We start from the raw sequence: 14,901 nt of genomic DNA on the forward strand, positions 1-14,901 counted from the left end.
GACAGTGTTTGATCTGACATTTAGATGATGGTGTCAGAATCTGCTGTGCACAAAATGAAATCAAGGATCGAATGTGTTTCATATATAGGTTCAGGCTGCTGGTGGTGTAATGGTGTGGCGGATATTATGGTGGGAAACTGACGTTCTTAGTACCAACTAAGCATCATTACCGTAAATGCCAAAGATTACCTGACCACGTCCATTCCTTTATGAACACAGTGTATCCATCTTCTGATGGGTGCTTACTGGAGGATAACACATGTCACAAAGCTCAGATCATCTCGAACATGACATGAATTCATTGTACTCGTATAGCCTCCACAGACACCAGATAAAGTACCTTTGACATGCGGTGGAATGACAGATGTGCAGCCAACAAATCTGCAGCACTGTGACACTAACATGCTAAATATGGACCAAAGTCTCTGAGGAATGTTTCCAGCACCTTGTTGAATCTATGCCATGAAGAATAATGGAAGTTCTGAAGGCGAAAGGAGGTCCAAACTGGCACTAGCAAGATGTAATTATGTTGCCAAATTTCAAGGACACGATTATATATTTGACAGTTATTCTGACACACAATGGTTTAATTTTACTGACAAAAACCACACTAAGTCATTCTTAATACTGACAAACCTAATCAAGAGTACTCGTGAGTTTAGTTTAGCATGAAACACCCTTCCTGGATTTGTGAGGCAGTGCTTTTGTCAGCTCAGTGTCGCATTGTTAATGTGTGTAAAGTAATCACAATAGGAAGCTGTTCATCATGTTGTTGATGTAGTTGTTGTATGGTTGAAGCTCACTTGGCTAAAGGGAGCTGGCTTCTAAAAGACACTGTAGCCCTCGCCAGAGCCAAAGTTCACCACAGCATGGAGAACCTGCAGCTGCAGGGAGAACAAGGTTAACTCAAGAATCAAGAATCAAGGCTTTGTCTGAGGGGGCTTCTATGTTTTTGACTGATAAGAGCAATGCAAGCAACCCTTTCATTCAGATATCACAATTTGTGCTAGAGGCATCAAACTGAGCAAGCGTAGGTACAATCACAATGATATACAAAAATCTTTACTTATAACAAATCAAGCATGCCCGTCTTTCATAAACAACACCCCACAAAGCACGTGCTGGATTTCTAAGTCATAAATAGTCTTCTTTTAAAGGTGCTTTTTGTGATCACACTTTGCAAAATGTAACTAAAATGTTCACTATCAGGTGGCAGTGATTAACCAGAACATTTTAGTGTATTATTATTAATATTTTTATTATTCTTATTATTTTGGATGTGCAGTCTAGTTGTAAAAAACATGAAAATGCTTTATTTGAGCTGAGATCCAGGTTGTTGAAATTGCTAGCATTATCACTTTAGTGCAAAATGGTCCTGGGTTCAAATTTTCTTTTTCGGCTGGAGCTTGTTTCTTTTGTTAGGTTAAATGGTACTTCTAAATCAATTGTAGCTGTGCCACATAATGAGCTTTGTGGCAAGTGGATAGTCCTAGAGTCATTGAATTAACAATTAGACAATTAGGTTGTGTTTGCTGCTGTTTTACTTCTGTCTTATCGGTTCTTTTCTTTACAGCAGAGTGCAGTTTCTTTCTGGGGGGTTGTGTTGGTGGTGATGATGGCTGCTTTCCAGATGCACTGGCATGTCTTCCAGTTTGGACTCAGGGCAGGCTGCTTGCCACACTGGTTTGCTACCCCACCTTGTGGCACAAGGCTGAACTGCTCAGCCTTCTAACTTCATATCTTTTTAGCACAGCACATAGACATATGGGGACATAAGTCACTGCACTTCTTCCTTTGCCTTTGTGCTGATAGTTTTAATTGAGTATGAAATATTTGGGGCTTAATGTTTTTAAGAAAAGAGAAAACTGCAATTAAACTGATGGTGACTGCACTTGCGTGGGGTTAATGCATGGTTGTTTGGGTGGCTAAACAATTTTAATTGGCTCTCAAACTTATTTCTTTGAGATCTCGTCCTTTTAGTGAGCTATTTTCTGACTGCATATTCTCTTTTTTGTGAAGTTCAGACTTTACTGCATGCTGCTGGTGACAAACATCCTTGCTGATGCTAGAGAAGCTATCCTGTTAATGTGCTCAGCAGCCCTGACAACTAACAGAAAAATCTAAACTTGTCGTATTTTGTTCATGGTGGAGTACTGGCACTGGCACAGTACTTTAATTTGGCTCATAAATCAGTGCTAAAAGCCCATGCTGAACAGTTAAAGCTGCCACAGATAGAAAATTTAACGATTTGTTTATTGAAACACCTAATATACATATTTTCCATAATAAATACACCCACATTTTCCACTTTATGCTTGAGAGCTTTTAAAAAAACGTGTTTTATTGTAGTTTTAGTTACACGGCCAGCTTTCATCTGATTTTGATTTGAACTTGCAGTGTGCTGTCCAAAGGAACAAGAGAGGGGACATGAGAGTCCATGGATTTGGCTAAAGTGTCCACTACTGTCTGGCTGGAGTGAGAGCTTAGGTAAGGCATCATATTTTATACCTGTAGTAATAAATGAATAACATGTATAAGTCATGCTGTTCTCTGCGAGGCCACCTCAAGCAGAGGTCGGAAACCACAGCACTCAACTGAGACAGGGTTAGCGATAGGGTTAGCTGTGTTTCCTGGTACTGTCTGATTATTTTCAGTAAATACACTCTTAGAAAGGGTGTTTGAATATGATGGCAGTTTAAGACATGACTCATGTTCTGACTTTTTATAGTTCTGGGTCTTGATTAATTATTAAACATCTTAGTCCAGCCTGTGCCATGACACAATGTTTATTTCGTTTATGTGTGATCACGAATGACCCGGGAGATTAATAATTAGCTGCCTGCTTCACGTTACAGAGATCTGTAGGGTCCATCCAAGTGATGACGAAACTTCTTCAGTCTCAGCTGACCACAGGTTTATCCAATCTTATAAACAGCATATTTGCATAATGACAGAAACTAGCAGCACTGAAGGAACTGGGCTGGGAGGTCAGTTCCTTGATCATTAATATCAAAACCTGCAGTCAGCTGAGACTGAAGAAGTCATTTGGATGAGTGACGAAACGTTTCTCCCACTGAAAACACTACATCCAGATGAACAGAATCAACTGTTGTGTATACTTTGTCTTGTGCTTAAAACGGTCTTGCACTCAGACTGTATGCATGCAACTTCCCTCTTGTTTCCTAGGAAACTGGGTCAGCAATGCAGAAAGTCAAACAAATACTGGAAACTTGAGTACAGGACAAGTGGTTGTTGATAAGAAGTTCCCATCGGTGTTCTAGGGCACTGAAAAGTGGAAACTATTTTACTACCCAAGTATCACTGATCAAACATAATAGCTGAAGTATTTTTCAGAATAAAACAAATATGAATATGCAGACTCCTTCAGCAAGGTTCTGTTATACTTTACTGCTATTTCTATTTTTAGAAAACTGCTAAAATGACAATAAAGCAGAGATGGTAGAACAAAAAATTATGCAACTTTTCAAAACAAAATTGTGGGTATATATTCTTTATTTCAGAATTTGCAAAGTGTTTTTCATCCCACAAAGCTGTTCTCTCAATAGGCCACCATTTTCTGTGAAAGAGATAATAGAGAAATGTTAGACTTAAAGTAAAATAATGGTATTAGCAGCATTGAAATTATGCACAAACGTATGGACACTTACAGAGCTGATCCAGTCGATGTAAGAGCTGACTCGGGTAAAGACAGTGGGCTTCTTGGCGTAGTTGCAGCTGAGCCCAGAGCCAAAGCTGACAATACCGTGAACCTCCCAGACTCCAGCAGCGTTCATACAGTTCAGAGGACCACCAGAGTCTCCCTGAGTCAGGTGGGAGAATCAAAGTGATCAGTGTGCGAATTCCACATTCAGCAGTTATTTCTTAGACTAGCCCACAATTTTCTGATTGCTTATCACACATTACAGAGATTCTTTTACATTTTATGTTGCTCACAAAAATTCAGCTTAGTAGAGATGGTTGTGACATCATTAGGAATAATATAATACAATTTTTGAACATTAATCTAATTTTCTTTTCCTTAAAATTAATAAAAAAGTAATTACTTTATAATAACACCTTGTTTTGTGTCGCTGGCTTTTGCAGAACCCACAGTTAATTCATTTTAATGCAAAGGCAAAATGGCCAGTATTCATATTTGAGAATCTTTGACTAGTAAATATGATAGCTTTGCTTAAAAATGAATGAGAGTTGCACTTGCTAGTCACTAGCTTTTATTTGTGGCTAAATGTTGTGCCCAGTGAGAAGATTGGATGGAAAAATAAATACAAAAAATATGTGTCCCTTCATTCACAGCATGTGGAAACGTGTGACTGAGTTAATTCCACAATCTGTGTGGCACACTCTGAACTTTTAGGAAAGTTGAGTTTAACTGAAGTTAGCTGATGTGTGAAAGTGTGACTCTTACAGTGTTACTTTATGCGATTAGAAAATCATTATTTTAGACTCACATTGCAGCCAGCCACAACTCCGTCTCCACCCGCACAGACCATGGTTTCCTTCACCTGAGAACCCCACCAGTCAGGCTGACTGCAAGTTGGGTAGTCCACCACTGGCAGGAGAGCCTGCTGCAGGATGTCAGCAATGGGACCACCGGCTGTGTGGACAAAAAAGACGTAGTTCATCTCAGACCAAAATCTCAAACAAAAGAATCCAGGGGCCAAAGGGCGGAACTCAGTTCTATTTAATACTGTCGGGGCCCTCCACAACAGTTCCAGTTTTTCATGTGGCCCCTTGTAAAAAATTAATTGCTCATCCCTGTTTAATTGTAAAATAGTTATGATGGATTAGTCTACAGAATGATCCTGAAAGGATTTTTGACTCTTCTTTGACTGGGTTCCCTTGTGACCTAGTGGTTAAGACACCAAGTATGCCCTTACTTACATTCCCCACTGTGCTATCCAAATTAATAACAGAAATATGATTCTTTATTCCAGAAAAACGAAGCACTAAACAACCAAAAATGCATCATGTTAGTTAGTAAAAGTATGTGTGTATAGATTTAATTTAAAAAGTAAAAACATGCTAAGATGATACTGTATACTAGGAACTGACTAAGAAAAATCAACTTATCAAAAACATCCGTATAGTCTTCCCTTCGAGGGGGAAAAAAAGAGAAAGAGACAGTTTACATAACAAGTTGTGTCACGAAATGATTATTTGAGAAGTTTTGAAGGGATGGATAGAATTAAAGAAAGCTTCTCTTAAAAAAAAAGGGCACTCACTGAACAGGCGTCCCCACCCAGTGATGTAGCAGGATTCATTATTGGGGAGCACAAATTCGGCCTCGGGAAGACAAGAAGCCATGACGGTATCAGAGAAGTTAACGGAGGACTCGAGCTTGATCAGGGCGATGTCATTACTGGGCAAGAAATGATTAAACATTGTATTTAACCAAATACTCAGCCCACAATTATAAATGCACATAACGCACATGATCTTTTTGATATTCAAGTCTCACAGGTAAATTCTTAGTAGTAGCAGTAAAATGTTACCGAATAAAAAAGGAGTTCCAGTCCTCATGCACAATGATGTTAGAGGTGCCGACGAACACAGAGCCATTCTCTGTCTCTAACAGGTTGTGCTTTCCCAGTGCCACTCTGTACTCCCTGCTGGAGCTGCAAGGTGACAGAACAGATTATAATGCTGATATGTGTAAGCAAAAAATTTGTTTCTGTGATCGTTAGTAATTCCATGCATGATTAAAACCCTTGGTTCTTATACCTGATACAGTGTGCAGCAGTGAGGACCCACTGGTCAGAGATCAGAGTGCCTCCACAGGTGTGTCTCCACTCACCCGCGCTGTTGTACTGCAGGGAAACCTAAAACATACATAAGAGTACAGTGAATTACCTCTTTGCTATGTTTGAGCTTGATTTTGTGCTTTATGAGAGTGCTGCTTGTTACGCTGGTTGCAGTCTGTTCGCCCTTGTGGGAGTTTGCAAAGTGTTTGTTGTTACTTGGTCATTTCTCTGGATAATCTAAAATCTGTAATCTAAAAACCCAAACTGTAGCAGCATTTCAGTTTTTTAAAAACCATATCCTCCTATGTCTTTTAATTTACTGTACTGTAACCACTGTAAACCTTTTTTTAAAGATCCTCCAATAATGCTTCAAATTGCCTCAATAACTTTTCATACCAGTCTTTACCAGTCTAGCAGTAAATAAAGTCTGCCTATCTTTAACAGAATACATTTTATGTTGATGATATTCAGATTTTTCTGAATAAAGTTTTGAGTGTTTACCTGCCAGGGCCAGCTGTGAGGCCTGACATCATGTCCTCCAACCACCCGCGACACCACAGGGGGGAAGGTAGGCAGCCCACACCCGTAGGCTGAGGGGACATATGAGACAAAGATTTTTAAAAAAAAAAAAGCACATTGTTTACCTGCATGAAATTTTGTAGAAAATACCCACTGAAGAGACAGCTGGATAAAAACAGATTTTTGTGTGCAGTGTTTGAAAAGCTCCTTACCTCCTGCGACAAACAGAGCAAGCACCAGAAACTTCATCTTGGCTGTATCTCCACAGATTCCATTCAACCTGTGACATTTTTATACCTTTCACACTGTTACGCAACAGAAATCCTTGGAAACTGAGCCTCTGACAAGCCTTGATGCTTGGGTGGAGCTAAGTGAACGGGACAAAGTATTTTGGAGTTCAGTATTTTTTATGTTTTTTTTTTTAAACGTATCAGTGGAATTGAGGGTTTTTAACTTTATCACCACATGCTGCAGTTCACACAAAGACACAAAGAACCTGACTGCATATTTACTGCAACGCCCCCTATTCTGATTTCCTTTGAAATGCTGCACTCTCATGTAGGTGGAGGAAGAAAAAAAAAACACAATGACACAGCTGTCTAATGAACTAATACATTATTATTAGTATAGCACTGACATACTACCTCCCTTGTAAATGTTCAGTTAGTTTTTGGACAGTGACACAGAATTTGCACTTGTGCCTCTGATCGGTATTGGAATATTTGGCTGAAACTGAGCAGCGAGTATAACCCTGTACAACTGTGAATTCTGTGGTTTTTCAGGGCTTTTGATGTTGCTGAGCTGGCCAGGACATTCGTTCTTTTGAAGAATATAATAGATTGTTGATTTGGCCACTTCCAAAGTTTTTGCTGTCCTTCTGATGGGCTTATTTTGGCTTTTCAGCCTCATCCTGAGCTCCTTTACTTACACTTACATCTCTCTGGACAACATATTGAAGGTTATAGTAAATCGCAACCATAATGCAGGTTGAATAATTAAAGTGTACTCCAGAACTTTTATCTGGTGAATTTGCCAAAAAATAGTGAGGGCAAAAAAAGCCTAGTTTCACCACGAAACTGCTTATCAGTGAATTATCCAATTACTTTTGACCTGCTGTGAATGGGGCACCATGTATAAAAATGTCTACAATATTTTTGTAAAACCCTTGACTTGTCAATCATTATATAATATTATAGATATTTAAGCAAGAGTTTCAACTAGGAAATTGCTTGCACAGTTTATATTATTCTATTTGGTCCCATTTGGCATGGTTTAGATGTGGAGCTAGTGCTATTCCAGTAGTTATGGGCAGAATTTATGGACCTAAGTGTGAAAATGGAAAATAAATTTTTTCTTTGATGTTAAAATACAGGACTGACTTGTTTAATACCCAAGCTTCAGACTCTCTTGTATGAAATATAAAAGGCGTGACCAATTCAGCAGGCATCTGCATGGTTCACACAGAGGTAGAGACGGGGAGATAAGGTTTATTTGGGGATATCTGTGGTTACTTATCTCCAAGGTTGATTTGTTTTTCCTACCAAAATTTCACTTGCTGTGCTGACGGAAATGTTGCAACATGCGATTTCTGCCTGCTGACTCACTATATAAGGGATAGCAGGTGCCTCTAAACTTCTACTGAAGAGAGTCACAATGATGTTCATTTTCTTGGCTTTGTTTGTCGTCGGCGGTAAGCAAATACGTCTTTGACGATTATGTTATGTGTTGGCAAATAAATGTGAACATGCTGTAATACTTCTGATTCTCGTGGAGCATCAGAAATCATCCTACTTTCCACCGTTTCCTCTTAGCCTACGGGTGTGGCACCCCCACCTATCCCCCCATTCTCACCAGAGTGGTTGGTGGAGAAGATGTCCGTCCACACAGCTGGCCCTGGCAGGTATACATACACCTGGGGCGATCGTGGCTCAAGAGTTGGGAGTTCGTCTTGTAATCGGAAGGTTGCCGGTTCGAGCCCCGGCTTGGACAGTCTCGGTCGTTGTGTCCTTGGGCAAGACACTTCACCCGTTGCCTACTGGTGGTGGTCAGAGGGCCTGGTGGCGCCAGTGTCCGGCAGCCTCGCCTCTGTCAGTGCGCCCCAGGGTGGCTGTGGCTATAATGTAGCTTGCCATCACCAGTGTGTGTGTGACAGGTTGTGTAAAGCGCTTTAGGGTCCTCAGGGACTAGAAAAGCGTTATACAAATACAGGCCATTTACCGTTAAAACTCATTGTGCCGTGCTGTTATTTGTTGTCCTCAGATCTCTCTGCAGTACAAGAGTGGCAACAACTTCTATCACACCTGTGGTGGTACTCTGATCTCCAACGAGTGGGTCCTCACTGCTGCTCACTGCATTGGGTATGGAAAAGAAAAAAGGAAGACGTCTAAAATGGAGTGCACACATATGGCACAGAACCAGGCATACTGTAGAGATCGTAGGGTGTTATATATTGCCATATATAACTTATATATCAAAAATGCATAACTTTTCTTATTGTTTTTGTGTTTGGCCAAGCAGCAGTTACACCTACAGAGTTTACCTGGGAAAACACAGTCTGGACACCGCCAATGAGTCTGGCTCCATCGCCATCAGCCCTTCTGTTATTGTTGTCCATCCTAACTGGGACTCTTACAACATTCGGTGGGCCATTTAGCCCACAGTACACTGTTGTGGGCTGGAAACTATGTTATTATGTTTCAAATACTTAATTCATGCTATCGCTGCTTGTTAGCACTCTCTAAGTATGACATTTCTATCCACACCCTAGCAATGACATTGCCCTGATCAAACTGTCATCACCTGTTCAAAACACTAACGCCATCTCGCCTGCCTGTCTTCCTACCTCTGGTGAGACCCTGCCTAATGGTGCTCCCTGCTATGTCACTGGCTGGGGACGTCTGTGGAGTAAGTTCTATTATAGTAACTATATAAAAGTTCAACTAACTATAAAGGCTGCTCACATAAAGCTCCAAAGCCCCGTCTTCAGGGTTTTATAAGTTTTAATATGTTTTCCTGTGGATAATTTTCTCTTGTGAGTTGCTTCTTGTCACTGGCTTACAGTGACAAAAATTCCCCAAAATACACATTTTAAAGTATCACAAAAGACCTCTTGCATCATATAATCAAAATAGTTTGGATTTTTATGCAGTTTTTAAATCTGCAGCTAAATCAAAACTGTGTCTTGTCAACGTAGTTCTCAAACTGTGCTGGCCATGAATCTGGCGATCTTGACTCTAGCCCTGAATCTGAATGCGTTGTCTTTCTCCTCTAAAGCTGGAGGCCCTATTGCTGACATCATGCAGCAGGCTCTTCTTCCTGTTGTTGATTACAGCACCTGTTCCAGGTCTGACTGGTGGGGCAATCTGGTCACCACAAACATGATCTGTGCTGGTGGAGATGGTGTTGTGTCTAGCTGCAACGTGAGTCAAATTTTGTTTATTTCACCAACTTTGAAGTATTTGTCGCTGTTTAAATCAGAAAATATGTCCTAGCCTCAAGAGCATCTTTCTATGACCACATTTGCCTTTTAGGGAGACTCTGGCGGTCCCCTGAACTGCCAGAATCCTGATGGCTCCTGGGATGTCCATGGAATTGTGAGCTTTGGCTCAAGTGCAGGCTGTAACTACTACAAGAAGCCCTCTGTCTTCACCAAGGTCAGCGCCTACACATCCTGGATCAACAATGTAAGTATAAAAAACTTTTGTTCAAAATATCTCACAGTACACAAGATACTTTTTTAAAAGACAAAACTACAACAGAAAGATGATCTGTCACTTGTTTGCGCTAATTATTACACAAATTATAAAATGTTCCATACTCCGATCTTAATTTTAATTTGACCTTCAACTGCGCAGTAGCTACGAACATGGAAACTGATCCATGTCTTTTTCAGGAGCAATTTTAAACATCCTCTTAACGCTTTTTCTTTTCTTTTCTTTTGTCCAGGTCATGACCTCATACTAAGCTATGGACGGGCTTTTGTCAAACTTAGCAGGTAGATAAGTGATCAAATAAAAAAAACATACAGTGGATAATCCAGAGTCCTGTGTGGTTTCTTGGTCATGCAATGAGGAAACAGCTTAAACTAAACATTTATTAAGCATGTGAACACAAAGCAAAAATACATTATGGAGAGCAAGAAAAGCAAAATTCTTTACATGCCAAAGGGAAATGCACACAAGCTGCAGGCTGGGAAAACAGGCCAGTCGTTCTTGGGAACAGTCTTTTCCTCCAGGCTTCATTTTTATTAAATAGCTGCTTGTGCTGCAGGATGAGAGCATCCATCTGTTTTCGTGACACCATGTTGCAGTCATCTGAAACACCCCTGAAGACAAAACAAACCATAATTTTCCTTACTCCGAAACCAGAAGCCACATCGACACACGAATAGAATACATAATTTCCATAGAAGTTATCCGAATGGTTTCAGGTGGAACTGTGACAGCAAAACTTCCCAGAATTTCCGCTTTCCGCCACTACCTGGTTTACCTTGTAATCAGAAGGTTGCCGGTTCGAGCCCCGGCTACGACAGTCTCGTCCCTGAGTGGAGGAAAATCGCTACCTTATTGTGGTGGAGGGGTTTGTGTGTCCCAGGGATCCCAGGGGCTATGTTGTCTGGGCGCTTTTGCCCCCTGGTAGGGTCTCCCATGGCAAATTGGTCCTGGGTGAGGGACCAGACAAAGAGCGATTCAGAAGACCCCTATGAAAAGACCATCGAGGGAACAGTTCACACTGCCTGGGATAGGGTTTATCGGGGCCCTGCCCAGGAGCCAGGCCCGGGGAGGGTGCCCGAGGGCGAGCATCTGGTGGCCGGGCCTTAGTCCACGGGGCCCGGCCGGGCACAGCCCGAAAAAGGGACATGGGCCCATCTTCCTGCAGGCCCACTACCTGCAGGAGGCACCGTAGGGGTCGTGTGCAATGTAAGTCGGACGGCGGCCAGGCCACCGACTCCCAGCTACCAAGACTGGCCCAGGACTGTTGTCTTCCAGGATTTAGGCTGACTAGCGTCTCACCTGGCATCTCATTCCTGGTCAGAGGTATGAAAGTTATTGTTAATGGTCTTCTTATTTTTTTTTTTTAACCGGACTGGAGATATCTAGAACAGAGCAGTATGTATAAGTGCTGATTAATCACTTATTATGGCGACATGGAGTAAATAATTTCTATTATTTGGTAAGGATGTGCGTGTGTGAGCAAGCTTGGGTTGTTAAATGAAAATGAGCTTATCTTAATGTTAAGCTAAGCGATTAGCTATTCTTAAAATGCACATTAAGCAAAAGTTTGTATTTTATGCACTCACTGACACAAAGGTGAGAAAAAAATCACATGAATTCGTATATAGGCCTATGTGTAAATATAATCACACATAATCCCTCATGCGTAAACACAGTTGTTAAAGAGACCAACAAGAAAAGTAAAAAGGAAAACTTACCAAACAAACACTAATTTTCTGTGTGCAATAGAGGGAGTTGGGTTGTGGGCTTGTCTTTTTGTCTTTTTTATTTGAAATAAACAAACAACAAAAAGGTTGTGAAGTAAAGCTGTAATCAGTGGTGCTGCTAAATGCTCTGGTTAAGCTAATATGTATTTGTGTTTTCATGCAGTCTTTAATGTATAAAAATGTATATTAATCAGGCAAACTTTGTCATAATCATTTTTGCGCATTAAAGACAGAAATGTGTGTGTTAAATCATATAAATACCTCTTGACTGCACTAAAATGCCAGAGGTCAACATGTTGCCATTTGTGCTGTAATACTGCCATCTAGAGGACAAATAAGTGAACACATTACATTAGATAAAGGTACCCAGTATGCTATTGTACAAGCTACGTGAAAAACACACGGTATTAATAATAATGTCACTGTCCATCAGTAGTTACATAATAGTTAATAATCTTGCTGTAAACAACTTTTTTTTTACATTTACAGTCAAACATTAGAATTTTGAATCCTGAAAGTTCTGTATTCTGTGTGATTAGGAGTAGTTACTGCCAATATACTGACAGAACCTGTAAGCGTTATGATACCACAGCAATAAATGACAAAGTTAATGAAGGGTCGCATTTTGTATCTGAGGATTTGTGGCAGTAGAGAGTGTGAATCATTTCAGATCTATGTGTCTGGGCATCTTTATAACCTTCCCCCTACACAGTCTAATAACCTTTCGACTTTAACATATGACACATTTTGTACCGATTTTACTTTGTGCAGTATGGAGCTCATTGTGGTGAGGTTTTAGAAAAGAAGAAAATAGTGGAGTCTTGAGTTCCCTCCCCCCCATAAGTCTATTATTGGAGTGGTTGCTTACATTTTGTAACTTCTGATCTCAGTATGACAGTGATATTTTGTGAAATTATATTCAGATTTAAAAGATAATTATAATGAACTTACTTTGGCTTTTTATTACTCCTGCCAATAAGGCTATGGTATTGTAGTTTTTATGTGTGGTGCCATTCTGTCCTCAAATGTAATAGCTTGACAAGTTTTCAGTTCTGATAAAACTTTGTAGTGGTGTTGCATGAGTTCATGCTAACAATCCATTATGTGAAAGTCAACTGAAAATGGACAAAAAGCCTTATAACTCAGAAGCTATGGTTCTTACACATTAGGTGTATATTGTTTATTATTAATCTCTTTTTTAAAGTCAATAGATTAATGTGAAGATCAAAGTGATAATAATGATATATAGAGTTATTTAAAACTGTGTTTCTTGCTGACAACATGCAGGCATATAAGGATTCAAAATCACATTTTTAATTATGAATTTGTTATGTGCAGTACAGTAACAGGTTATAACTTTTTAAACACATACCAGATTGAATACATGTGCAGTGCTCCTAAAATTAAAATAAACACTTTTTCACTTGATATTTATTGCTAAACATATAACTTACTAAAACATGAAATGGCGACACATGTACACTCAAAATTATGTCAAGTATATTAAAATGTGTTTTTACTAGGGTTGCAACTAATGATTACTTTGATAGTCGACCAATCCTAATTTGTCTTTGATTTGTCGATTAGCCAACGACAAAATATTTCAACAACAAAAAATAATGTGGCCATAGGAAACTAAAAATGGCATATCTACAAGTTGAAATAAAGCTTCAAATCAAATACATTTTTAAAATTTTATTTCCAGGTTAAAAATAACAAGTTAACAAAGTTTACAGGTGATTGAGTTCATGAATTCACGATTGCAGTGGGCATGCTCAGAATGTGACGTTTGCTCTTATCTTAGAGATGTTTTCAGCAGATACCATGGTAAAGATGCTCTCTGTCATTACTTCAGCTGTTTGAAAAGTGCATGAGCTCAAACTAATCTATACTCCTTTGCTTAACACCAGTAAAACAGAACAAAACAAAATAACAAGCTGACGTCACAGCTCCACGGTGCAGTGTTTGAAATGCTCGTGCACTGCAGTAGGCGATACTGCCCCCATAGCTTCCTGTGGTGTATTGCAGCTACAAGAATCATTTAGGTGGTTTTACTATATGAACCGTCGACAATAAAATTCCGCTTCGACGAATTTTCATAGTCGTCTTCGTCGTCATCGTCGAGTATAGCGACGAATCGTAGTTTCAGTAAGACAAACAACAAAAGGCAGCACTTTGCACGGGCTTTTACTGCACTACAAACGAATTAAATATGTTTTAATATAATAAATCTAATATTATTCCCTTCAAAGTAAATACTGTTCAGAGAGCGAGCTGCCTTTGTGGAGGTTTGTGCTATTTGGAGTGCTTTGTGTTCTTAATAATACACAAGAGACTGTTAAAGAGAAAATGATTTCAAAGATTATTAGAGATAGAAGATACAGTATGGTACAATATCATAGTTTTTTTTTTTTTAAAGACAATCTTGCGACAACGCAAGCGCACCATGTAGAAGAAAAGTCTTTATAAATTCTAAATTCGTGTTCTTGTTCAGTGCCACCCTACGTTGGGAAGAGACACATTAAATAATTATTATTCCTTCTCTTCGGTGTTATTTTCTCTAATTTACAGGTTATTTCGTCAAAACCCCAGTTACTGTCTTGTCTTCTTTGAGAGGAGATCTCATTTATAACCATAATGTTACACAGTAATTATTAACAGAGACCCACAATGCCCCTGTTTTGCTCCAAGGGTTCATTTGCATGTTAATTATCATTAGCGACACAGGGGGAAAAAACAACAAAATGAAACATAACAGTTAAATAAGCAATCCTATTTTTCACAGCTCTTCCATCAGAAATCATCTTACATCATTAGGCCTCAAGCTTTCACCTTGGTCGTTGACACATTGTAAGTAATATTTTCTAGAAAATCTTTAATTTAATTCATCAACTGATTTTATGCTTTTGGGCAAAGGGCTTGAAATATTTATGATATATACAAATTGCAATTTATGCTGAAAGAAAGATGGATCATATTGGTTATTAGTTTTTGGCAGCATTAGTATATTTGAGTTGTTTTTAAAGCGAGTAAGTGCACAGGGCAGACTAAAGACACAGCATGCAGTTTAATACTATGATGCCTATTACTGCTTTTTTTTTTTAAAAATTACATTATTTTCTTTGTATTCACTGATTGCTGTGTAAGCTTGTTTACTTCCCAGCAAAAGCAAATTCTTTT

The 14,901-nt window shown here is 39.4% G+C and overlaps 2 protein-coding genes across 2 annotated transcripts; one reads left to right on the forward strand and one right to left on the reverse strand.

Moving 5' to 3' along the window:
- Positions 1–3,495: 3,495 nt before the first annotated feature.
- On the reverse strand, positions 3,496–6,560 carry ela2l (elastase 2 like). The gene is made up of 8 exons (XM_082518994.1): positions 6,494–6,560; positions 6,264–6,352; positions 5,743–5,840; positions 5,514–5,636; positions 5,244–5,380; positions 4,470–4,615; positions 3,669–3,821; positions 3,496–3,577 (listed from the first exon to the last, which is right to left on the reverse strand). Exons 1-8 carry the CDS (start codon positions 6,528–6,530, stop codon positions 3,560–3,562), a joined length of 801 nt encoding a protein of 266 aa, XP_082375120.1. The 5' UTR covers positions 6,531–6,560; the 3' UTR covers positions 3,496–3,559.
- A 1,315-nt stretch (positions 6,561–7,875) lies between these two features.
- ela2 (elastase 2) lies at positions 7,876–10,315 on the forward strand. Its single transcript, XM_082517729.1, has 8 exons — positions 7,876–7,971; positions 8,093–8,181; positions 8,541–8,638; positions 8,799–8,921; positions 9,049–9,185; positions 9,555–9,700; positions 9,812–9,964; positions 10,227–10,315. The coding sequence occupies exons 1-8, from the start codon at positions 7,935–7,937 to the stop codon at positions 10,242–10,244; spliced, it is 801 nt and encodes a 266-aa protein (XP_082373855.1). The 5' UTR covers positions 7,876–7,934; the 3' UTR covers positions 10,245–10,315.
- Positions 10,316–14,901: the final 4,586 nt, after the last annotated feature.

Source organism: Aulonocara stuartgranti, assembly GCF_965226115.1.
Source record: "Aulonocara stuartgranti genome assembly, chromosome: 20".
Taxonomy (NCBI): Eukaryota; Metazoa; Chordata; class Actinopteri; order Cichliformes; family Cichlidae; genus Aulonocara; species Aulonocara stuartgranti.